The 27,168-nt window shown below is 42.4% G+C and overlaps 1 protein-coding gene across 1 annotated transcript in view; it reads right to left on the reverse strand.

Moving 5' to 3' along the window:
- Positions 1 to 27,168, reverse strand: part of MLXIPL (MLX interacting protein like) — a 656,022-nt gene that overhangs the window by 52,464 nt on the left and 576,390 nt on the right. Inside the window, exons 11-13 of the mRNA XM_069226784.1 lie at positions 13,073 to 13,271; positions 9,962 to 10,062; positions 7,734 to 7,853 (exon numbers count right to left, since the gene is read on the reverse strand). Coding sequence (XP_069082885.1) covers positions 7,734 to 7,853; positions 9,962 to 10,062; positions 13,073 to 13,271 — 420 coding nt within the window. The remainder of the gene's footprint in view (positions 1 to 7,733; positions 7,854 to 9,961; positions 10,063 to 13,072; positions 13,272 to 27,168) is intronic.

The raw sequence follows: 27,168 nt of genomic DNA on the forward strand, positions 1-27,168 counted from the left end.
AGGATTCAAAACATAACACAGTTGTTAGTGTTAACTTTAATAATAAGCATGTATTTCTAAGCAAGCAGAACTTTTTTAGCAGCCTAAGGATAATGAAAGACTGGGAAAAAACATAACTTTATAATTTGTGCCATGCAGTTTGCATGCAGCTCTTTGATGGCAGTTCTTACCTCACTGTGCTGGATTACTATTGTAACTTATGAACTGCACAACAACAAAAGTATCTCTGTGACAAAAGCAGTAACTCAATGTGCTATGCATATAAAATACTATTCCTTGCATGATACACGTCCTTTGCAGCGGGCATAGTAACCATCTGCGCTACCTTAGATGAGTCAAAACTGCCACCAGACAAAACTCCCATCTCTCTCCAGTAGGTACATTAATCACCAGAGTTATCTTGATGCTTTTATTTTTGCCCAAAAGATGCTGGATGTACAAGGAACTTTGCAGTGCTATTAAACTGCTGCACAAATAAAGTAATAAATATAAAAACATGCAGGGAGAGGCCCCAGCTGGAGAAGTGCCTTCCTGTCAGCCCAAGACTTTGGACCCCTGGAAATAAGTCACTGACCCTCTGGGGGTCCGCGGACCATAGGTTGGGAACCACTGGTGTAGAAGTATTCTGTTTTCGGCTTTCACGCAGAAAGTGGTTATGGAATCAAACATTGTGTCATGCCACAGATCAATGCAATGCTCTTTATTAGTCTTAAACAGGTTAAAACACTACAACAACTAAGATGACCACCTGGAATAGGGGCAAATTCTGGGCTGTGGGTGTAAACATTCAGGACAAAGGGTCAACATTTGGGGCAAAAATTCAGGCCAAGGGGTCAACATTTGGGGAAAAAAGTCATGACAAAGGGTCAAAATTCAGGACAAAATGTCAGTTTTATAGACAATTAGTGGAGTTCACAGCTGTCAGCCTTTAGTCTTTGGCAATGCTAGTTTTGTTTTGTCAAGATTGTTATAAAAAAAAAAAAAAACTTACTGCTGGGAAAGATGCTGGACCCTCAGTAATATAACAAAAATGGCTAACAGCAAAAATACTTTGGGTCACAGGAAGTACAAGTGACCAGAGTAGTGCTTGGCACTGAAGGGAGCTACTTTGCATATGGATGTGCTCCTTATGAAAAGGAAAATGGAGTCACTCACAGTGAAGTTAGCCAATGGCTGCATTCTGTATACTGTAGTGGGCGGAAGTATTATGTGAATGTCAAGGGACCCAATGGCTGAAAGACTGTTCAAGATATATATACCTATATATATGTATATCTGTATCGATCTATCTATTATACATGTCTAATTTTTGTAAAATTAACAGGGCTTGGCTAACACCAGACCAAACCATAATGGGAGACAAATATTTAACCAAAATACTGCAGAAAAAAAGAAGGCTAAACATTGGAGAAGCTCTCTCTTGTGTGGCGGATTATTCACATCAAAGATGGGAGACACGTGAGCACTTTTTAAAACTCCACGGAAATATAAAAAAATAACAACTTAGTACAGATCAAAACATTTGATATACAGAACAGAATGGAAAGCATCATAAGTAGTTTCAAAAACATTAACAAACTTCAGATGTTAAGACCCGGAGTGAACTATGTGGTACACACCATGTAAATCCCACCCTGCACATGCATCACCTCATGTCTGTTACCTGGTCATCTTTTTTTTACAAATGTCCTTTGTCATGTCAGAAGCACCCTTGAAACATTCTTGCCTCTTGGACATTGTCTTACCCAGTATGCCTTCTTCAACACTATACAGGGCAGCTGGTTTCTTTTCACTATGATCCTGGAGGGGAATGTTCCCAATAAGGTTTTTATATCCAGCCGTCGCTTACAACAAACATTTTTCATACCATTCCCTATTCATGATGGAACCCGTTCTGTCACCTCCAACACCCTTCCTTGGCATGGAATTTCCCAATCCTATGTAGCATATTTACCCCTTTAACCAGATCGATCTTGACAGTAACAATATAATTAGAAGTTTACAGTCTAATTCCACTGCATTGATGGGCATTTATTAAAAGTAATAGAATTTCAAAATGAACTTAGAAACATCCCTGTGCCCTTACCATAACAAAAATGCCACCGGTGAACTAGTCAGTTTTTATGTGTAACCTATATGTGGACTATAGCCTTACAGGTGAAGTAACATTCTAGCCCTTTAAATGAAATGCAAGAGATTTTTGTACAGTGCACTTCCTGTACTTAAATACTGAAATCGCATTTGCACAGCGCTTACTACCCCTGGAGAGGCGATACAGTGCTTTACGCCAGGCTGCACACTGATCTGGAGCCCAAGGTTAGTGGTTAGTCCAGTTTTACTGGTTTTCATTGGCTACTTGGATTGTTCTTGTGCACTCACGCAAACCACCCAACGCATTTACTCCAGTTTCTTTGTAGCGTTTTAAATAATTAGGAGTTAGTTGTTATCAGTAGTGGGGGCAGAGAGGTGTGTGAGCTCAAGCACATGGTGCGTGGGATTAACAGATGAGCTAGAGGATATTAGGTATTATAAAGTTAGTCAGGTCTGACTATCACAGGGAGGAGGAGAGGTTGTGATTCTGTAAATGAGTTAGAGCCAGTTCACAGAAAAATAATAATGGAGATTAAGCCAAACACTCTCATGATAAAGTAGGTTATGATCAGGCAATCAGACAGTTTAATTAAAGGTCATTTTTTGTACTGGATTGTAGGAATATAGAGGATATTTTTGGGACAGCATTCAATTTGAGGATGCCAGACTGTAGAAAGGGAAACATTATTTTCACATGAAGACTGTGCTATATTAGGTATTTGTGATAAGTGCTAGAATAAGGCATGTTTTTAGGCACCACACCACCCTTCTGCACACATTAAAGGCTTGATTTAAGGAACTGAAATATGACTGACAATTTTAGTACAGTCAGAACAATAGGTCACAACAGGCCACAATAATGCATGCCTAGAGTCATTCTTGCTAAATATAAGGTGTATTAAAGTATAGGCGTAACAACATGCTATCGAGAAGGGGAAAAATAACATTTTACCTATAAAGGAAAAATGCATTTGTCTCCCTGAAATTGTATTTCAGACAGCAGTTCCTCAGCAGGAGGAGGGGCACAGATGAAAACCATGTTGACTGAAAAGCTAGGCTGTCATATTTGAAGATGCTCTCATATACTACACATGTAGGCTAACCACTCACAGCTCTGAAACCACTGAAAACCTTAATCCAGGCTTAGCTAGAGTTTCTTGTGTAACCTCAAGCCCAAAACAAGCTGAGCTTTCTTGTGGTTTATACTCACTACCCATTTTCTACCCTTGCATAGAGTTAACATCAATATATGAACATTTGAGATAAAAAGGAGACACATAGATACCCATATAGTGGATGATTTGTACAAAGTGAAACCTGAAAATCAGGGATTAATCCAGGCTTCCAGCTGCCTTCCAACTTAACCAAACTGTGTGATCTTAGGCAAATATTTTATTTTGTTAATCTTCCTTTTACTTCATTATTACAAATGAAAGTGCATTCAAATATGTGACTTCAGAATATGAGCTGTACAAAATAAAAGACTATAATAATGTTGTTCTGTTTGTAAGAATCTGGGCCGCATACAGAGTACAGATAAAAAGTTGCTTGCCTCTTAGGTCACTAATTGCGTTGTCTCCAGGGTGCAGGCGGGACAAGAATGGTTCTAAATTTGTGTTTAAAAAATATCACTTTTAACAAGTAACTCTTAGTGCAGTGCTAGAATATGACTTAATAAGTAGAAAGCTTCTGCATGTTAATGAAATACATGTGCAATTTTTTAAAGAGAATTTTCCATATTTTATGTGCTGTTGTAGCATAAACATGGCACATTCCTTGAGGGCTTGGCTTGTGCATGGGCTCTTAGAGCCAAGCCAGACCATTGGCTTGGCTCTGCCACCTCTTATGTAACACAAAGCTAAAGGAGAATCTTGCAATTAAAATACTTGACTATGCTCACTCAGTTGGTCAAGCACCATGCAGCTTGATGTTTCAGGAGCGCCCCAAGGTGTGCAGCTGCATTTGTAAAACTCTTACTCGACACAAACGAACATAGGCTGAACATAAATTTAATCTTGCAGGGACAGCAAGTGCCTGGAGGCATGGTATGAAGGGGAGGAAGGTTGTGGGACTTAGAATTAGGAGAAAGCTAAACCCCTCCCAGTTGTGCGAGAAACCTCCAACCCCCTCCCTGCAGTTCTCATGTCCATGTACTCCGTAGCCTTTTCCCAGTCCACCTCACCTCTTCCCAAACAAACAAGAGGGGAGACGTCGCTGGAGTATTAACGGCTGCAGTTTTATTACATTATATATTACATGGTACCTACCAAAACTACACCACTAGTGGTCTTAAACATGTTCCATGTAGGAACTATTTGTCTCTCGGCCTTCCTGATTGTCCTTTGGGTTTGTTCATCAATTATGCTTGTAGCCAGTGTTTATGCACAGCCTCCTTGACATCGGCCTCCTTGCTCAGGTACCCAGCATTTGGTGGCTAGGCTCCCACCATTCTACCAATCTCTGTGGGCAACCCCCCGGCCTTGCCCAGGCTGCAAGTGCTGTGTCCGCCTGCTGCTGACCCTTTGATGGCCTCTACTGGCTCCACATGCCCCTGTCGTAAGGTATCCAGAGGACATTGTTTGAGCCAGTCTTTTTAGGTTGAGCGAGCAAGCGCTTTGACCTGTTGTAAGTATTGTGGGCTTTTACCCACGCCCATCACTTTTATTCGCTCCTGGGCTTGCCTTTCAAAAATCCTTTGTTATTATTGGTAAATGCTTTACGTTTGTCCGCCCTTCATCCTGTTTGGTTGAAAAAAGGTCCTGTAAGGTAGATATGCATTCAAATGCATGAATATTTTTGCTTATATGTTTGCATGCAAGCGAACTTCTTTTGCCTTTTGTGTCTCTCCTTCGCGCTCATGCTGGCCATGGCGCTTTAAATTGGCTCGCTTATGTCAAATGTTTTACTTTTCATTTTCAATTTATGTGGCAAGAAACGTCTAGTTAGGAATTTACAAAACCCATAGCTCTAACTTGAGCAAACGTGAGACCCACTGCATTGCAAATGCTTGTTTAGGCTACCTGCCCCTACCATAAAGCATACCTAGGACACTGTTTGAGCAGGTCTTCTTTAGCCCTAGTAATGGCTCCGACCTACAAGCCAATCCTTGGTAACCTTACATGCTCTGGCCACCGTCCTGCACAGCCACCAGAGGGGGAAATCCAGCCACAGCATTAGCTGGCGCCCGCATCGTCCAAATTACAGAGAAACCACATCCATTGAAGAAGTTATCATGGAAATTGGCAGGAGTCTGAAATTATGGGAACATTGATCAACCTAACGGTGACTAATATGCTAATAGGAGTGACAATATCACGCCACCCCCAACGCCGACTGTTTCACTATTTTCAATGCATCATTCCTTCCACACAGTGCGCACAGACACCTAGCGCTTACTGTAACGTTTGCCAGTCCGTCCTCTGTCAGTCAGATCAGGCCATACATTCTTGGTTCTGGGCGCTCCTTCAGGAATACTTACCAAGGTTCACAATATTAAAACCCATCTTCATTACAGACAAGAAGCTGAAACTTGGCTTTTTGAGTGACTCTATCACTGAGGCAGCTATGGTGGTGTAACTATATCTTAAAAAAATACTCTAACAATACTAACATAACATAACAAAATAAATGTGGGCCTGAAAACTACCCATACAAGTAAAATGAAGCACCACACATTTGCATAATCTCTATTTTCAGAATTGTTCATGACACTGATAACTCCCTGTCCGGGAGTCTAAATTCAGAGGGTACAGTTCCCAAGAAATACATTTAAAGTCTAGAAAAATATTACAGTTTGCTTGCAATATGAATTGTGCATCAGCTCGAGAGATTCAAAATGATGTTTAGAAACACACATCCAAGGAGTAATTAAACATGATAAGCCCCCTTCAGAATGCTTTACAGGCCTCAGACTCCCATAAGTCAGTGCTATACATAGCCCTGAAGGTGCGTATGGATGCCACGATCTGTGGGGCCCCAGAGCTGCAGGGAACTGTGTTACGCCCCTGCACACATGGTGTACTACAATTAGAGTACAGCAAATTATCTATATTTTACATTATAGTTTCTATACTTAGAGCGACCACCTCCCTCCAGATCTATACTGTTGCCAGTCCTGGACTTTTATGTAATAACCTAACACATTCAAGGTGCGGTCTTGTTGTTTTGCTTCCATTGAACTAAATAGACTAACACATCTTTAATCAATGATGTGTGGGTGAAAAGGCCAAGACTGCAGACAGCGTCCATAATGACTTGTGAGTGAGGTCACCCTATTTATACTCCATTGTCTCGAATAAAATGTTTTGGATTTAAATGAAGGTTGCTTAAGTTGGATGCAGAAATAACAATTAATCTCTAACGTAACAGAGATGGTGACGTACAGCATTAAACTGTTAAGGTTGATAAGGGTAATCTGACATAAGGATGTCACATTTAGGTAGATCTGTGCCCAACAGACTAGGGTCACAATCATTTGCTCTCAAACAGCAAAAAGGGCCTCTTTTACACCATTCATATTTTCCTGGTTATCTATGTGAACCCAGATTTATTTTTATGTCCTGATTGAGCCTGCCTTCCTGATCATCAGAGCCAGCCTTAAGATCAGGGGATCACAGAAGTGTAGAGTTAGAGATCTCACAGACAATGCCATTCACCCATTGTGAGAGTGGAGGAAATGCTGTTATACCAAATAAGAGCATAACCACCTTTTTGTGGGAAGTTGTTTTAGTCACTTAACTGCTGGATGAGTCGAAATATGTTTAATTTTCTTTACTTTAAAGCAGTATTGTATCTCTTCCTGTAGTGAATAAATATATATATAGAATAAAGTAACCCTTGCCGCACATTATAAGGACATTGCAAGTCTCTGAGGAGTTCCATGACCATAGAGAGAAACAAGTTCCTTTACAGAGTTATGTGACTCGGAGGTGACCAGCAATATCCTAACATGTGGCAGGGGGTACTCTATTCCTTTTAATGCATGGTTACACCATCAGCTTTTCCACAAACCACTTAACTACTTTGATATGAAAGAGAAAGCAAGCTTGCATACAAGAAGTATAGAAATAGAATCTCTAGTGTAAAATTAAACGCACAAAACTATTAGATATTTGTTGAAAAAAGATTTTAAAATCAGTTTAATACAAGTCATTTTTTTTTTTAAAAAGGCGCAGTACCGCAGAATGCGTAGAAACATGCATAAAGATTCGAACTTTTCCATAATAACCGAGGAGTGTACAAAATAAAATATTGTCATAAATATCTCCTTTCTGCCTGTCACTCTACAGCTAGAAAAACAGAGCAGAAGAAAGAATAGAACATTTTGTGACCAGATCTGCCTTTCTCTTCAGCTGCTGGCACTGGCAGCAGGCACTGTGACATCAGAACTCAAATGTATAACATTATTACAGTTGAGTGGCTATGTAATTTATTTATAATAGGCAACTGGGTGCATCACAAATTAGAGACCGTTTTATACAGGGATTGCAGAATCCCATGTATTATAAAGCGATCACATACTTCAATCTTCCTTAAATCCATCGCCCATCCTGGACCAGTACTTTGCACTGTACACACCATATCTGGTTCCACCTACAGTATATGCTCTTTTGTTCTGGTCCCTCTTAAGCAGCTGCATTTACCTTTAGACTCGGCTGGGAATGGAGCGTGGTCACCAAGTTGTGCAGTGTGTCAAATCCCAGTTTTATGTTGAAGCGCCTCTTCTGCTCTGCTGAGATGTGTGTGATGCGACGGGTTTCCATCTAAGAGAAGGACAAACTCATTTAATCAAGACTTATGTAGAAAACTGGTCAGTCAGCTTTAAGTCAGTCAATCACGGTGTGTCATCGGGGACAAATGCAACAATCCCACTAAGACTGCAGCTAAATCATAACCCCAGGAATCACCTCCAAATAAATTATCTTACCCAACAACCTCTTCATAATGCAGTCTACAATCTCAATATTTCTGCAAGTGGAGTGAGGGCTACTGCCTCACACACCTGTTAGAGAGGACACATGAGGCTCCCAATGGAATGCTCATGTAGAATGTGGAGTGCCTCAAAGTCATTTCCGTGAAGCTCTCTGCCAAGGTGGGGGGAGTAGGGAAGCACCATTACAATGCCACAATCAACGACATGTACTGCAACAGATGAACAGGAACATACCCCACCTCCTTATACAACACTCATACCAAACTGTGTGAATTCTAAAATGCCCACACCTCACCGACTTCTTCTGCAACACCATCAGAAAAGCATCAGCATTTCAGCAGCAATGCCACAGTTACTCTAGCATCCTTCTACACTCTGCTACGGATGCTTCCACCACTCAAGCAGTCAAGAAACAATAGCTACCAGGTGGCCAATGCTGCACTTTGCTTTAGGCTGCAAGGATAGGCAATGCTGCTCTTTGCTTTAGGCTGCAAGGAAGAAGGGTCCCTAAGCAGAAATTCAATGATAGTAAATGCACCGGGAATGTAAATATAACTCAGGAAGTGTTAGATTAATATTCTTAAAACATTTCATTTTATTGGTACCAAAAGTGTCAAAGTAAGGATCGCATCCTTACATGGGCACATATAAACAGGTATACAACATATTTTAGGCAAGCTGAAAGTGACAGACGCAGCTGACAAATATCATCACAATTTTCCTAAGGCCGCTGCCCCTGATTTCTTTTTATACAAATATAATATAGGGTCAGAGTGCTCTCGTTGATGACGTTTCGATCCAATTAAGTGCCAGGATCATCATAGGGACGACTTAGGGACCCTTGTTCCTTGCAGCATATTACTACCCTAGGTCCATGGTTACCTTTGGGCATTCAAAAAGGATATCTTCAGATCCCCTTCGCTCTCAGTAACTTGAGTCTCCACAAGGCTGGGCTCCCTCCATGTACCTATTCTCTTTAATCTTTATGTGGAGCCACTTAGTGCCCTGTTACATCCTCCAGCACTCTCGGCCACTGTAATCCATTGGTATGCCAAGACGCTCCATCCCAATCCTGATTCCAGTCCTCATCCAACTGAGCATGGCAACCGTACCCATGAATCTACACCAACATATCAGAATTTGTTCTCAACAAAACCAAATTCTGTTGTCTTTATCTGGCATGAACCTTGGGGTATCACCCTCACTCTTATGCAATATTTTATAACTACATATCACAGATCTTCACTTCCTCTCCTCCTCCCAGCCTGCATCAAATCAAAAATATACTGACGTTTCCAAAACATCTTCCAACACCAGCAAACCAGATGACTTAGCCAATAAGCATATGATCTTCAAAAAAGGCATTTTTCTGCCGTGTGCCAAAACTGTGGAATTATTCTCCACGGCAGCGGTGACTGTACCCAATTATTAGTACATTTCAGAAATGATTTCCAAACATTTTCAGCCCGGCAACTGCTTTCAGTCCCAGCTCGGCTAAGGACTCCAGATCAATAGAGGACCCTTATAACCTTAGCCACATCTTCATATCAATCACTCCATTAACACAGACCAATTAAAAACTGAAATGTATAATAATGGGACAACGGTGACTTCACAAATGTAAATGATAACAATTGAACAATAAATCCAATTACATAACCTACATAAAGCTCTGCAAATGTACTATGCTTACCCCATTTTGTGTAACCCTGCAGCGGTTGCTGATATCTGAAGACTGGTTTGCACTTAACAAATAACTTGAAAACATCAATTATATATATATATATATATATATATATATATAAAGACAACTGCTTAATACCATACTTAGTTGGAAAAGCTCTAAACCGGCCCAGGTCTTGATTATCATTCTGCAACATGGTTTACAGCTAAACCCTCCAATATAGGGTGCTTCCGAGACCACCACCCAGGACTCACCCTCATCGACGCAGGTCTGCCTCGGCTGGGGCTAGAAAAAGAAGGCTGAAGTCCCAAGGACAGAGTAGGTGACATCGATCCAGAACTCCGCCTGCTGTCACCTGGAGGAAAGGAAAGGCATACAATGAAAAAGGGGAGGAGATAAAGGTCTGTTATGCAGAATATCAAGTTCTGAAATATGTCAAACTGCATGCCTGCAAATGTTCCATCTCAGACTGTTCCAGCTTCATAGACAGAGTATGCCCGTCAGTTTTAGGATTGTCTGCTTCCGCTAATGTGCCTTCGGCTCGGGCCTTTAACGCGGGAGCGGGCCTTTAATAGCCGGTAGAGCCCGCTACAGCAGGTTCTAAGGCTGTAACAATGTAGGCAGTAATGACTTCCTTCTTAATCATCCAACCAGAAAACAGCGATTAGATTCAGTGACCCTTGCCAGTAATGTTGTGACACAATCAACTGCATTTTTGCGTCAAGGTGATGTATTTGGGTTGGATGCCCATCCCATCAATATATGCTTGCTGTGGTTCTCTAATAAGGATCCTGGGGTGTGGTTGAACATACTCATGTCAATTAGTCTAAATGTAGCAGAAGCCTAGATAGCTTCATTCTAAAGGGTTTAATGTCCTTATTTAGAAGGGGGGATACTAGTTTGCAAATTCATAAACCCAAATCCTATTCTACTGCATAGTATGTACAATCACAGTCCTCGCCACCACAGGAAGCCACAAAGCAAACAAGGTCCATGAGAAAACACTTATGAAACGTAAGAGGGACCACGAGGGGTTCTTGTGACAAGGCATCCGCACAGAATGATTAATCAGTTAGAAAACATTATCTTTTCCTTAGAAAACATTATCTTTTCCCCTTAAGTCTAATTTCCAAAGTGCCATTTCTAAATTGATTTTATCTCAGTTTTTTTCCTGGGTCCCTTCCTATGCTTGTCCATCTGGAATAAGTTATTCTGTTAAAGGCTCTGACTTAGCCTGGCATAGCTGTATGATGTTCTGCTTATGGTCACTTGCTTACCCCTATTCCAAGATTGTCTTCTTTTCATAACCAATAAACTCTGCCATCTATCTCACATAAGCGAAAATTCAATTTCAGTGCAGTTCATCAAAACTAACCCTAGTCAGCATGACACTTGTTTATGTGTGTCCAATGCACCTTCTCCTGCCCCCCTCCCCAACTTCGTTGTGCAACTTAACTAATTTCCTCATGTTATGTTATGTTAAAGAGTTTGTGTAGCTCATGGTTGCTCCAGCAATGGGGCTTCCAAGCGCTAGGCCCAAGACGGGAGAAAGAGCCGCTGGCAGAAAAAGTATACAGGAAAGGAGCATTACACTACGAAGTACTAAAGCGAGAAAAGCCAGGTTTTCAATGACTTAATAAAACGCAGGTGGTTCTCAATTCTCTTGCTATGCAGGGGCAGCGAGTTCCAAGCAGCAGAGACCTTAGCTCTGAAAGAACACTCATGAAAATAACTATTGTTCTACTGTTCAAGTGAATTACATAATGGCTGGAAAGAGAGCTGGGAATAGGCACGCCTTAAACTAAGGGCCATAAAGTCATGAGGACGTCACCCCTGTTAACTACATTCTGTCAATTTCCCATCACTAACCAACTGGTAGATTTCGCAGCAGGACGAGGAAAAGAGAACAGAGGGTGAGGAAATGTAGTCTCGGTGTGTGAATATCTATGTACCTGTATAACTGTGAATTGCTCAGAAAAGCAGCAACAAAGTGAAAGGTCTGCAGAATGCATGGGGAAAGCACAATCAGTTCCCTGCACGTGTCTCTGAAGTAGACATGCCTATAAAACATAAGTAAAGCCATGTTTACTTGCTCTGGTTACTTGCTCCGGGAAGATATTCAGAGATCTGCGCAAAGACTAGCAATGTATGTTAGATAAAGGTGCTCTGTGCGGATTGATGGTAAAAAAGAAGGGTCATAACAATGGGAATCATTGGTCCTATCCAAATGTGTGTTGTGAAGCTCATCCTTGGGTGAGGGACACGGGGAAGTGAGAAAAATATCATATGCTAGTTTTCCTGAGTTGGAATTCCATCAACATCCCTGGGACAATCTAGGGGTGGTTTTGAAGGACCATCATGACCCAGTACCAAAGCAAATACCCAAATAAGGGTGACCTGGCCAACGTAATTTCCGCCAATATCCATTCTTTCCTGGACTGAGTGGACGGTGGAACCAGATAGAAAAACATTTTAAATGCCCCCCACATGCTGGGTGAAAACTACCAGGGTGTCTGGGTTGTTAATTAGGTCCTGAAATCAGACCTCTACTTTGGGAATCCATCTACGGGACCCATAAACGTAATGACAGTTTCTCCAAGCCATCATCGAGATGTGAGCACATCCCCTCTCAGCCCCCCTCAAAGTGGCTTCCACCAAGCATGCAGAAACTGCTTTGTGTGATAAACGTCCGCCACAACAGTAGACATCTTTAAATTTGGCACTCCGACAAGTTCTTACAACTAAAGAATTGAGGTCTGCAGTATAGAAATAGTCATGAAAGTTCAGACCACTAGGGTAGGAAGGCATTGGGGCAGCAGTGCCGTAATGAAGCAAAACTCCCACTTTAAGATGGTGTACTGGAGCCTGTGTCTGAGCCATCAAGACTAGCTCCTGACAAAAACAAGCTGAAGACAACAGTCAATACAAGAAAGAATCAATGAGAAAAATACAGATCCTTTACTAAAGGAACGTAAGAGGAAGGCTTACTGCTCAGCATGTTAGCTGGTATTAAATTTGCTCTTTCTAAAAATATTAGCAAATTAGTGCGGTCAACAAAAGAGATTGTGTGAGGCATACACGATGGTTCCGGCAACTGATGCTCTCCAGGAGGTTTGGTCCTCACCTGAAGAAGGTATCAGGGAGAATAGGTTTGCATAAGAGGAAGCTATTAGAAATAAAAGAACCTTTAGCTTCCAAAGTGGAGAATACCACTTCCTAATGTAAATGCTAGGCCATTATTTTACTATGAAAATATATGAGGTCCTTCTCATAACTCGGGTTTTGGGTAGATTAGGCCATCATCACAGGAAGGTACTGGATCCTTTGGAAGGGATAAGCACATCACTAGAAACACTAAGACTCACCACAGGCTGATGTCGGTGACAATCTCTCTGTCTTTGGGACCAGCATGGAACCCGTCTGAGAAGAGGCTGGTGGGCTTCTTTGCAGCGGAGCAGGAACAGACTGAGTGGGGCTGGATCCTGATGACGCGAAGGGGTGTAACTGAACCTGCTGTGGGGTACTCGGTGAAAGATGAGGGGAGAGATCCGATACCTGGCAGAGCTGTCAAAAGATAAATACATTTTCAGATAAATGTGTAGCATTGTTTCCAATAAGGTGAAGCTGATATACTCACCAATTAAAGCTGTGAACTCTTTGGCCACAATAATATTAATGTTATTAAACCGACTCAACAAGAATGAGAGAAGAAATAGACCTGCAATATGGAGCTGACAAATTGTTCCTAAGGAGGCTTCTTATTCATTAGCTTGTACTGTTAGCTGGAGGCAGGGGTGCAGCTAACATTGTTTCTCTTATGCATCGACAAGGAAACCTACTTTTGCAAATTCAAGTCGACCTGTCAGTGCAGCCGTGACTCCAGTACTCACTCGGGCTTTACGCCAGCATCCAGGCTTACACTACAGAGTACAGGAGCTCTAGGAAAAGACTCATTTACCACTAACTAGTACAGCGATTGCAGTGGGGAATGAGGGCTACACGGCGAAGGAAAACGCAATGTAAAGTTACTGCTCAATAAAAAAAGAAATGCATTTTCCATTTTCAACATTTTATCTTTTTTTGGCATCATTTCGGGTATAAAGCCATGTTATGTTAATTTATTTGTATTGTGGATTCCGTGTTACAAATATGAATATTAAACATAGAACATTACAGGTCAAATGTAGATAGAGTATATATTATGATGTCCACATAATCATTAACATTGCTAAAATCTTTGTTTGATTCTTTATAGTAGCTTGTATTAGTAGAAGATCTTTAAGTGTTAACTTTCCCCCATACATTTCCCTAGATCTTGCAAACGTTTCTATCTGGCCCAATAATTAATGCACGTGAACTCTCACATTTTCAAACTGTAGCCAGTTTATTGTACCATGCCGCATATGTCACTGTTTGTAATGATTTACAAAATTGTGTGATGAGTATGTGCTATCAACATGACAATGCCCTAGGTTTAAAGTGTGATGTCTAGAAGGCTCTCTAGAGGGTTCGGCTCCATGGCTTGCTTTATGCAGGAGCTCATGAAACTCCCAACCAATAAAAAAACATTTAGGACACACTAAAGCCGTATGTACCTAATCCATGACAGTTTCATCCTGAGAAGTGGGACATTGACTGGAAATATTAGTATTAATGTCAGGCAGAAAAGCATGGTTGGATTATGGCATTTTATAGTGTAATACTGCATTTGTCTCAAGCGTGTCCCTTATATGCATGTAAAAGACATTCTAAGAACAATCCATATAAATGTGGGATACGTTGAAAAACCTCTGCCAGACCTAATGCGCCATGTATCTTGGTTAAGGGCGGAGTATGAAAAGTGCTAAATATTTGACAATATCAAAAAGTACACCTTCAACTCCCCTCCTAAACTGTATGCTGGCCTTACTCCCAGACTTTCTCCATGAGCAACGACGGATCTTAGAAATTGCTTATGCTTTAAGAGTAAAAGGTTTGCACAAAAAAGGGTAAGTAATACCCTTCCTGTCATATATGCGATTAGTGAATCATAAAAAACCCATACGATTTAGAAGAAAACAATAAGAAAAAATATTACGCTTGACAAGAAGGTCAGAAATTTAAAGGCAATGTCAACTTCTAGGGCATAGAGAGGAAAAACGTCTGTAGACTTATAGGAGGACGCTGACAGGCCAGAAGAAAAGTCATATAGTAAGTTCCCAATTTTATCAACGCAACTCTACAGTAGAAAACAAGGAAGACTTCAAAGTAATATGACAACAAGCAATATTATTAATAATTTTACTAACGCAGTTCTGCTTATAATAGAAAGAATCAGTGGGTAATTAATGGCTTTTTCTTTGCTAGAAAGGCTAATGAATTAAAAAAAGTTTCAGCTCAATTTCAGTAATCTGAATCCTTAGGCACATAGGATATGACCTTCCTGGAGGTCATCTGGCAACACATCAGGCGTGGTAATAAATGACAAGACCAAGAATATCTGGCTATCATTTACTCAAAGTTGGACTGTTCTGAAAATAGGAATAATGCAACATCTATTTAAACTTTTAGTTTAGAGGAAGTTATTATCAAGTAAAATAATGGCCTCCAGAATTTTGTTTTTTGGAATAAAAATCTATTGCTCAGATCAAATAACGTTTATTGGTTGTTAGCTGTGAGGAGCAATAAATCCATTCTGATCATCATGAATCAAAGGTTTGGCATAGTGTTTGTTGGAAATGGCCCTTTTTGCAGGGTTATCCCCAAAACTTTTGCCTTCTTCCTCCTATTTGTTTCAGGTCTGTTTTTGCTGGTTTATTGTCTCTGCACACTTTACCACTGCTAATCAGTGCTAAAGTGCAACTGCTCCCTATAGAAATTGTACTGTTGATTGATTTATCTATGATTGGCATATTTGATTTACTTATAAGTCCCTAGTAAAGTGCACTAGAGGTGCCAGGGCCTGTAAATCAAATGCTACTAGTGAGCCCGCAGCACTGGTTGTGCCACCCACATTAGTAGCCCTGTAACCATGTCTCAGACCTGCCATTGCAGTGTCTGTGTGTGCAGTTTTAAACTGCCAATTCGACTTGGCAAGTGTACCCACTTGCCAGGCCTCAACCTTCCCTTTTACTACATGTAAAGCACCCCTAAGTTAGGCCCTAGGTAGCCCCATGGGCAGGGTGCAGTGTATGTTTAAGGTAGGACATATACTAGTGTGTTTTAAATGTCCTAACAGTGAAATACTGCCAAATTTGGTTTTCACTGTGCAAGCCTATCTCTCTCATAGGTTAACATGGGGGCTGCCTTTAAATATCCTTAAGCGCAGATTCTCTCTGAGAGCAGATACAAATATGGAGTTTAGGGCCTCTGAGCTCACAATTTAAAAATACATCTTTTAGTGAAGTTGGTTTTTAGACTGTTAGTTTGAAAATGCCACTTTTAGAAAGTAGGCATTTTCGTGCTTAATCCATTCTGTGACTCTGCCTGTTTGTGGATTCCCCGTCTGGGTCAGTTTGACAGTTGGGCTGTTCACACCTCTCCTCTAGACAGTGACACAAAGGGGCCTGGGGTGTAGTCTGCATATCTTGATTAGCCACCTGTGCTGGAGGGGAGGGGAAGAGTGGTCACTCACACCTGAAAGGACTGTGCCTGCCCTCACACAATGCCGTCTCTGACCCCCTGGTGAGTGTCTGGGGCCTGGCCTGGACAAGGAAGGATCTTGCAAACACTTGAGACTTTGCTTTGAAGTTTGCAAACTTCAAAGGCAGAACTGGGTATAAGAAGCAGACCCAAAACCCCAGACTTTTAGAATCTTTCTGGAATCAAGAGTAACCTCTGCCAAGGAGAAGAGCTGAAGAGCTGGAGGAGGAGTACTGTCCCTTTGCTGTGTTGCTTTGCTGGACTGGCCTGCAGTTGCTGCTTCTGCCTTAAAAGAGTGCAAAGGGTGAACTTTGCTGTGTGTCCTGCTTGAGAGAGTTCTCCAAGGGCTTGGAGTAGAGCTTGCCTCCTGTTGGAAGTCTCAGGGACACCAAACACTTCAGCTTCCTCGACCTGCAGCACTGGGAACTGTGCGTTTTGTGCTTTTCAAGAGGAGAAACCACTGTGACGCAGGCAACGATGCCGCTGGCCTGCACCGTGACCTGCTGACGCCTCATGGAGTCGCTTTGCCCCGCTTCGCACTGCGACCCTCGTCTCACCGACGCCATCATCGGACGACTTCACTGAGCCGCTGCTCGCACAGCGACCTGTGGGCCCGCAATCCGGCGTCACCTGCTCACACCGCAGCCTGGGCATCCCCGACGACGTCGCTCCTTCTGACACTGGCGCCGCTGCCTGCACTGTGGCCTGTGGACACCGCTCATGAGGAGCACAAAGCACTGTCCCGTCCCGCGCCACAGTCCCAGTCCACCGGCGCCAGCACCATTGGCTCCAGTGTCGTCACCAGGCATCCTTGCCTGCACCGTGGCCTGTGGACACCGCTTGTGAGGGTCACGAAGCACCATCCCATCCCGCACTGCTGGCTTGGGCCTACCAGACAGTGCTTCTGCAACTACGACGACGCTGCCTGCACCGTGACCTGTGGACACCGCACATTGCACCGCCCTGCTTCACACCGCAGCCCTGGTCTCACTGACGCCGCTGGATGCCATCACCGAGCCGTTGCCTGCACCGTGACCTGTGGGCACTGCACGTCGCATCGTCACGCTTCGCAACGCAGCCCGACGCCATCCATGCCAGCTCACCTGATTTCATCAGCCCGGAGTTCGATCCCCGAGGTGCGTGACTTCAAGGGCCTGACTACTCCTGCACCGACTCCGGAACCGACGCCAGCGACACCGCTCTCCGGAGCTGACCGCGATGATCATGACGCCCTGCAAATCTAAGGTACTGTTTGAGGGTCTTCCCGACACCGTAGCGGCAGAATTCATATTTTTATTACTGTGTTTTATGTGCAAATGCTTTACACATTGCTTCTGAGATAAGCCTGACTGCTCGTGCCAAGCTACCAAGGGGGTGAGCAGGGGTTATCTGAGCGGGTATCTCCCTTATCCTGATTAGAGGGAAGGTCCCTACTTGGACAGGGTGCAAACTGACTGCCAACTAGAGACCCCATTTCTAACAGTGTTTAATGGCAATTGTCAGTGGCTAAGATAGTACCTTATGCTTAGAATTTAGCAGAGCTATTGGTCATTAGGATCCAGTATCAGGTGTTAGCTAACCTGGCTTCAGGAAAAAACCCCGGTGGAAAGAAGCAGGAATGTTCCCATCAGCCAGCGAGTGGTTCCACAGCCTCACCAAGAGGCCTTTTGTAAGCCACACAAACAGTAGCTTTTGCCGGGCTGTCCCGGCACATCCTTCAATGAGGCCAGAGGAAGCAAAGCAACCCCTCTGGGTCAAATCGCTCAGTAAAGCCAGAGGTGATAAGTTACACAGCTGCTGGAATCCTATGAATACTTCTACTGTTACAAAACTCCACACAAGTGACAAAGCTGCCACAATCCTCCTGGTACAACTACTACCACTACTATTACACAACTCCATACAAGAATCACGGGGATATGTTACACAGCTGCTACAATCCTCCTGGTACTAGTACTATTACACAACTCCACATAACTATCACAGGGATACGTTACACAGCTGCCACAATCCTCCTAGTACTACTACTACTATTACACAACTCCATACAAGAATCACAGGGATATGTTACAGTGCTGCTACAATCCTTCTGGTACTACTACTATTTCACAACTCCACACAACTATCACAGGGATTTGTTACACAGCTGCTACAATCCTACTAATACTACTACTGTTAGAAAACTCCATACAAGTATCACAGAGATATGTTACACTGCTGCTATAATCCTCCTAGTACTACGACTACTACTATTACACAACTCCATACAAGAATCACAGGAATATGTTACACAGCTGCTACAAACCTCCTAGTACTACTACTATTACACAACCCCACACAACTATCACAGGGATATGTTACACAGCTGCAACAATCCTCCTGGTACTGCTACTATTACACAACTCCACACAACTATCACAGGGATATGTTACTCAGCTGCCACAATCCTCCTAGTACTACTACTACTATTACACAACTCCGTACAAGAATCACAGGGATATGTTACACAGCTGCTACAATCCTCCTAGTACTACTACTATTTCACAACTCCACACAACTATGACAGGGATTTGTTACACAGCTGCTACAATCCTCCTGGTACTACTACTATTACACAACTCCATACAACTATAACAGGAATACGTTACACAGCTGCTACAATCCTCCTGGTACTTCTACTACTATTACACAACTCCTTACAAGTATCACAGGGATATGTTACACAGCTGCTACAATCCTCCTAGTACTACTAATATTACACAACTCCATACAAGTATTACAGGGATACGTTACACAGCTGCTGCAATCTACCTAGTGGTACTACTACTATTACACAACTCCATACAAGTATCACAGGGGCACGTTACACAGCTGCTACAATCCTCCAAGTACTACTACTACTACTATTACACAACTCCATACAAGTATCACAGGGGCACGTTACACAGCTGCTACAATCCTCCTAGTACTACTACTACTATTACACAAATCTATACAAGTACCATGAGGATATGTTCACAGCTGCTACAATCCTCCTAGTACTACTACTACTACTGTTGCACAACACTGTAAAAGTATCACAGCGATATGTTACACAGCTGTTACAATACTCCTAGTAATACTACTACTGTTAAACAACTTCACACAACTATCACGGAGTATGTTGCACAGTTGGTACAATCCTCCTGGTACTTCTACTATTATTACACAACTCCTTACAAGTTATAACGGGGATATGTTACATAGCTGCTACAATCCTACTAATACTATTACTGTTACAAAACTCCATAAAAGTATCACAAGGATATGTTATACAGTTGCTACAAACCTACTAGTGCTACTACTATTATTACACACCTCCATACAAGTATCAGAGGGGTACACTGCACAGCTGCTACAACGCTCCTAGTACTAGTACTACTACTATTAAACAACTCCATACAAGTATCATGGGGATATGTTACACAGCTGCTACAAACTATCACACAACTCCGTACAAGTATCATGGGGATTTGCTACACAGCTGCTACAAACGTCCTAGTACTACTATTACTATTACACAGCTCCATACATGTATCACAGGGACATGTTACACAGTGGCTACAATCCTGCTAAGACTACCACTGTTAAAAAACTCCATACAAGTATTACGGGGCACATCGCACAGCTGCTAAAATCCTCTTAGTACTACTACTGCTATTACAGAACTCCATACAAGTGTCACAGGGAAATGTTATAGAGCTGCTACAATCCTCCTAAGTCTACTACTATCACACAACTCCATACAAGTATCACTAGAATACGTTACACAGCTACTACAATCGCCCTAGTATTACTACTATTACACAACGCCATGCAAGTACCATGGGGATACATTACCCAATTGCTACAATCCTCCTAGGACTACTATTACACAACTCCATATAAGTATCACAGCGATATGTTATCAGCTGCTACAGTCCTCCTAGTACTACTACTGCTATTACACAACTCCATACATGTATCACAGGATACGTCACACAGCTGTTACAATCCTACCACTAACACTACTAATACACAACTCCATACCATACGTTACCCAATTGCTACAATCCTCCTAGGGCTACTATTACACAACTCCATATAAGTATCACAGCGATATGTTATCAGCTGCTACAGTCCTCCTAGTACTACTACTGCTATTACACAACTCCACACATGTATCACGGGATACGTCACACAGCTGTTACAATCCTACCACTAGCACTACTAATACACAACTCCATACTAGTATCACAGTGATATGTTACACAGCTGCTACAATCCCCTTAGTACTACTATTACACATCTCCATACTAGTGTAGCTGGGATATGTTACACAGCTGCTACAACCCTCCTAGTATTACTATTACACAACTCCATACAACTATCACAAGAATACATTACACAGCTGCTACAATCCTCCTAGTACTACTACTACTCTTACAAAACTCCATACAAGTATCACAGGAATACGTTACACAACTGCTACAATATTCCCAGTACTACTAATATTACACAGCTCTATACAAGTACCATGGGGATACGTTACACAGCTGCTACAATCCTCCTAGTACTACTATACAAGTATCACAGGGATACGCTACACAGCTACTACAATCCACCTAGTACTACTACTGCTATTACACAACTGCATACAAGTGTCATGGGACAACAACGCACACAGCCACAAAGAGCTCTTCAACGTTGTGAAGGAACTCTCCAACCCCAGCTCCAACGCCATCCCACCATTCCAAGACCTCTGCGACTTCCTAGCCTCCTACTTCCACCGTAAGATTGCAGAAATCCACAACAGCTTCAGCACCCAGACCCCCGCCCCTCGGCAACCAACACCACAGATTCACCTCTGACCAACCTCCTGCTCTCCTGGACCCCCATCACCGACAACACCACCATCAAAATCACGAACACCATCCACTTCGGCTTGCCATCTGATCCCTGCCCTCACCACATCCTCAACAAAGCAAGCTCCGTCATCGCACCCCAACTATGGAAGATCATCAACAGCTCCTTTGAGTCCGCCACGTTCCTATCTACCTGCTCCCCTTCCCAGCAAAAGTCATCAAGACGCCTGTCAACAGACAACTAACCTGCTTCCTCGAGGACAACTGCGCCCTGGACCCTTCCCAATCCGGATTCTGCCGCAACCACAGTACCGAAACCGCCCTCATTGCCGCCACTGACGACATCAGAACCATACTGGACAACGGCGAAACCGCAGCCCTCATCCTCCTGACCTCTCGGCCGCGTTCGACACCCTCTGCCACCACACCCTACGCTCACACCTCAGCAATGCAGGAATCCGTGACAGGGCCCTGGACTGGGTCACCTCCTATCTCAATGGCAGAACCCAGGGAGTACGCCTCTCCTCATTCTGCTCGGAGGCCACCAAAATCATCTGCGAAGTACCCCAGGGTTCGCCCCTAAGCCCGACCCTCTTCAACGTCTACATGGCCCTGCTCGCTAACATTGCCCGATCCCACAACCTCAACATCATCTCATACGCCGACAACACCCAGCTGATCCTCTCCCTCACCAAGGACTCCCCCGAGACCTACCTCCACGAAGGAATGAAGGCCATCGCCGAATGTATTTAGAGTAGCTGCCTCACACTCAATTCCAACAAGACGGAAGTCCTCATCTTTGGCTCCACTGCCTCCGCATGAGATGGCTCCTGGTGGCCTGCCACTCTCGGAGCCGCTCCAACTCCCACGGACCAAGAACGCAAACCTAGGATTCATCTTGGACTCCTCATTATCCATGACCCAGCAAGTCAACGCCATCTCCTCCTCCTGCTTCAACACCCTCTGCATGCTCCGAAAGATCTACAAATGGATACCCACCGAAACCAGAAGAACAGTCACCCAAGCCCACATAAGCAGCAAACTGGACTACAGCAAGGCCCTCATCCAGGAACCACGGCCAAACTCAGGAAGAGGCTGCAAAGCATCCAGAACGCCTCAGCACGCCTCATCCTGGACATCCCCGCCACTGCCACATCACAGACCACCTGAGAAACCTGCACTGGCTCCCAGTCAACAAGAGAATCACCTTCAAACTCTTCACGCAAGCTCACAAAGCACTGCACAACACCGGACCAGAATACCTCAACAGACGGCTCTCCTTCTACACCCCGACCCGGCATCTCTGCGCCATCGACCTCGTCCGCAGAACTACAACCGGTGGTAGATCATTCTCGTACCTCACTGCCAAAACATGGAACACTCTTCCCACCCACCTGCGCCAGAACAAAGACCTCCTTACCTTCAGGAAACTTCTCAAGAACTAGCTGTTCGAGCAGTAGCAGCACCTCCCCCCCTTCCGTCAGCGCCTTGAGACCCTCACCGGTGAGTAGTGCGCGTCACAAATTCCTGATTGAGTGATGGGATATGTCACACAACTGCTACAATCCTACAAGTAGTACTACTAATACACAACTTCATACTACTATCACTGAGATGTGTACAATTGTACTAGTATTACTATTACACAACTCCATGTAAGCAGAACACTGATATGTTACACAGCTGCTATACTCCTTCTAGTATTACTACTACTATTACACAACTCCATACCAGTATCACAGGAATACGTTACACAGCTGCTACAATCCTGCCAGTACTACTGCTATTACAGAACTATGTAGTAGTATTACGAGGACACATTACAGAGCTGCTACAATCCTCCTAGTACTACAGCTATTACACAAGTTCATATAAGTATCAGGGGGTACGTTACACAGCTCCTACAATCCTACTAGTATCTTTGCTATTATACAATTTCATACAAGTATCACACAGTTAAGTTACACAGCTCCTACAATCCTCCTAGTACTACTACTACTATTACACAACTCCATACAACTATCACAGGGATACGTTACACAGCTACTACAATCCTCCTAGTACTACTACTGCTATTACACAACTCCATACAATTATCACGGGGATACATCACACAGCTGCTACAATCCTACTAATACTACTACTAATACACAACTCAATCCTAGTATCACGGAGATATGTTCCACAGCTAATACAATCCTCCTAGTACTACTACTACTATTACACAACCCCATACAAGTATAACTAGGATATGTTACACTGCTGCTAAACTCTTGTTAGTACTACTACTCCTACTACTATTACACAACTCCATACAAGTCTCATAGGAATATGTTACACAGCTGCTACAATCCTCCTAGTACTACTACTCCTACTATTACACAACTCCATGCAAGTATCATAGGAATACGTTACACAGTTGCTACAATCCTCCCAGTACTACTAATATTACACAACTCCATACAAGTACCATGGGGATACGTTACACAGCTGCTACTATCTGCCTAGTACTACTACTACTATTACACAACTCCTTACATGTATCAAAGTAATACGTTACACAGCTACTACAATTCTCCTGGTACTACTATTACACGATTACATACAGTTACCATGGGGATATGTTACACAGCTGCTACAATCCTCTTAGTAAAACTACTATTATTTAATTTCATAGAGTTATCACAGGGATACGTAACACACCTGCTACAATCCTACTAGTACTACTACTATTGAACAACTTCATACTAGTATCACGGGGATATGTTACACAGCTGCTACAATCCTCCTCGTACCACTACTACTATTACAGAACTCCATGCAATCATATCAGGGATTTGTTACACAACTGCTACAATCTTTTTAGTATTACTACTACTATTACACAACTCCATACAAGTATAACAGGGAAATGCTACACAACTTCTACAATACTCCTAGTAGTACTACTACTATTACACAACTCCATACAAGTATCATGGGAATTTGTTACACGCCTGCTACAATCCTCCTAGTACTACTACTGCTATTACATGACTCCATACAAGTATCACAGGGATAGGCCACACAGCTGCTACAATCCCACTAGTAGTACTACTAAAACACAACTCCATACTAGTATAACGGAGATATGTTACACAGCTACTACAATCCTCCTAGTACTACTACTCTTACACAAGTCCATACAAGTATCATAGGAGTGCGTTACACAGCTGCTACAATCCTCCCAGTACTACTATTACACAACTCCATACAAGTACCATGGGGATACATTACACAGCTGCTACAATCCTCCTAGTACTACTACTGCTATTACACAACTCCATACAAGTATCATGGGGATACGTCACACAGCTGCTACAATCCTACTAGTACTACTATTACATAACTAAATACTAGTATAGCAGGAATATTTTTTACACATTATACAATCCTCCTAGTACTCTATTACAGAACTCCATACAAGTATCACTGGAATACGTTTCACACCAGCTACAATCCTCCTATGCTACTACTACTATTACACAACTCCATACAAGTATCACGGCATACGTTACACAGCTGCTACAATTCTCCTAGTACTACTACTACTATTACACGACTCCATAAAAATACCATGGGGATATGTTACAGAGCTGCAAAAATCCTCCGAGTACTATTACTGCTATTGCACAAATTCATACAAGTATCATGGGAATATGTTACACAGCCGCTGCAATCCTCCTAGTACTACTGCTCTTACACAACTATATACAAGGTATCAAGGGGGTACGTTACACAGCTGCTACAATCCTATTAGTAATACTACTACTATTACACAACTACATGCAAGCATTTTGGGGATATGTTACACAGCTGCTACAATCTTAGTATTACTTCTACTATTACACAACTCCATACAATTGTAACAGGGAAATGTTACACAGCTGCTACAATCCCCCCAGTACTACTACTATTACACAACTCCATACAAGCATCACAGAAATATGTTACACAGCTGCTACAATCATACTAGTAGTACTATTACATAACTAAATACTAGTATAGCAGGAATATGTTTTACACCTTATACAATCCTCCTAGTACTCTATTACAGAACTCCATACAAGTATCACTGGAATACGTTTCACACCAGCTACAATCCTCCTACACTACTACTACTATTGCACAACTCCATACAAGTATCATGGCATACGTTACACAGCTGCTACAATTCTCCTAGTACTACTACTACTACTATTACACAACTCCATAAAAATACCATGGGGATATGTTACAGAGCTGCAAAAATCCTCAGAGTACTATTACTGCTATTGCACAAATTCATACAAGTATCATGGGAATATGTTACACAGCCGCTGCAATTCTCCTAGTACTACTGCTCTTACACAACTATATACAAGGTATCAAGGGGGTACGTTAAACAGCTGCTACAATCCTATTAGTAATACTACTACTATTACACAACTACATGCAAGCATATTGGGGATATGTTACACGGCTGCTACAATCTTCTTAGAATTACTACTACTATTACACAACTCCATACAATTGTAACAGGGAAATGTTACACAGCTGCTACAATCCCCCTAGTACTACTACTATTACACAACTCCATACAAGTATCACAGAAATATGTTACTCAGCTGCTACAATCCTCCTAGTACTACTACAACTATTACACAACTCCATACAAGTACCATGGGAATATGCTACACAGCTGCTACAATCATCCTAGTACTACTACTACTAATACAGAACTCCATACAAGTATCACAGGGATACGTTACACAGCTACTACAACCATTCTTATACTACTACTATTACACAACTCCATACAACTATCACAGGAATACGTTATACAGATGCTAAAACACTCCCAGTACTACTAATATTACACAACTCCACACAAGTACCATGGGGATACGTTAAACAGCTGCTACAATCCTCCTCCTACTACTACTATTACACAACTCCATAAAAGTATCACAGGGATACGTTATACAGTTGCTACAATCCTCCTAGTACTACTACTGCTACTGCACAACTCTATACAAGTATCATAGGGATGTGTCACACAGCTGCTACAATCTTACTAGTACTACTACTATTACACAACTCCATAGTACTATTAAGGGGATATGTTATAGAGGTGCTATAATCGTCCTAGTACTACTACTATTACACAAATCCATGCAAGCATTACAGGGATATGTTACACAACTGCTACAATCCTCCTGGTATTACTACTACTATAACACAACTCCATACAAGTATAACAGAGATATATTACACAGCTGTACAATCCTCCTAGTACTACTACTATTACACAATTCCATAGAAGTATCACAGGAATATGTTACACAGTTGCTACAATCCTCCTAGCACTCCTACTACCACTACACAACTCCATGCAAGTATCAAGGGAATACGTTACACAGCTGCTAGAGTCCACCTAGTACTATTACTACTATTACACAACTCCATATAAGTACCATGGGGATCCGTTACACAGCTGCTACAATCCTCCTAGTGCTACTACTAGTTTTACACAACTACTACTACTAACACACCACTCCATACAAGTATCACAGCGATACATTACACAGCTGCTACAATCCTACTAGTACTACTGATATTACACAATATATACAAGGTATCAAAGGGGGTACGTTAAACAGCTACTACGCTATTCGTAGTACTACTACTACTACTATTACTCAACTACATGCAAGCATATTAGGGATATGTTACACAGCTGCTACAATCTTCTTAGCATTACTTCTACTATTACACTACTCCATACAATTATAACAGGGAAATGTTACACAGCTGCTACAATCATCCTAGTACTACTACTATTACACAACACCATACAAGTATCACAGAAATATGTTACGCAGCTGCTACAATCCTCCTAGTACTACTACTACTACTACTATTACACAACTCCATAC

The sequence above is a fragment of the Pleurodeles waltl genome, chromosome 3_2 (assembly GCF_031143425.1).
Source record: "Pleurodeles waltl isolate 20211129_DDA chromosome 3_2, aPleWal1.hap1.20221129, whole genome shotgun sequence".
NCBI lineage: Eukaryota > Metazoa > Chordata > Amphibia > Caudata > Salamandridae > Pleurodeles > Pleurodeles waltl.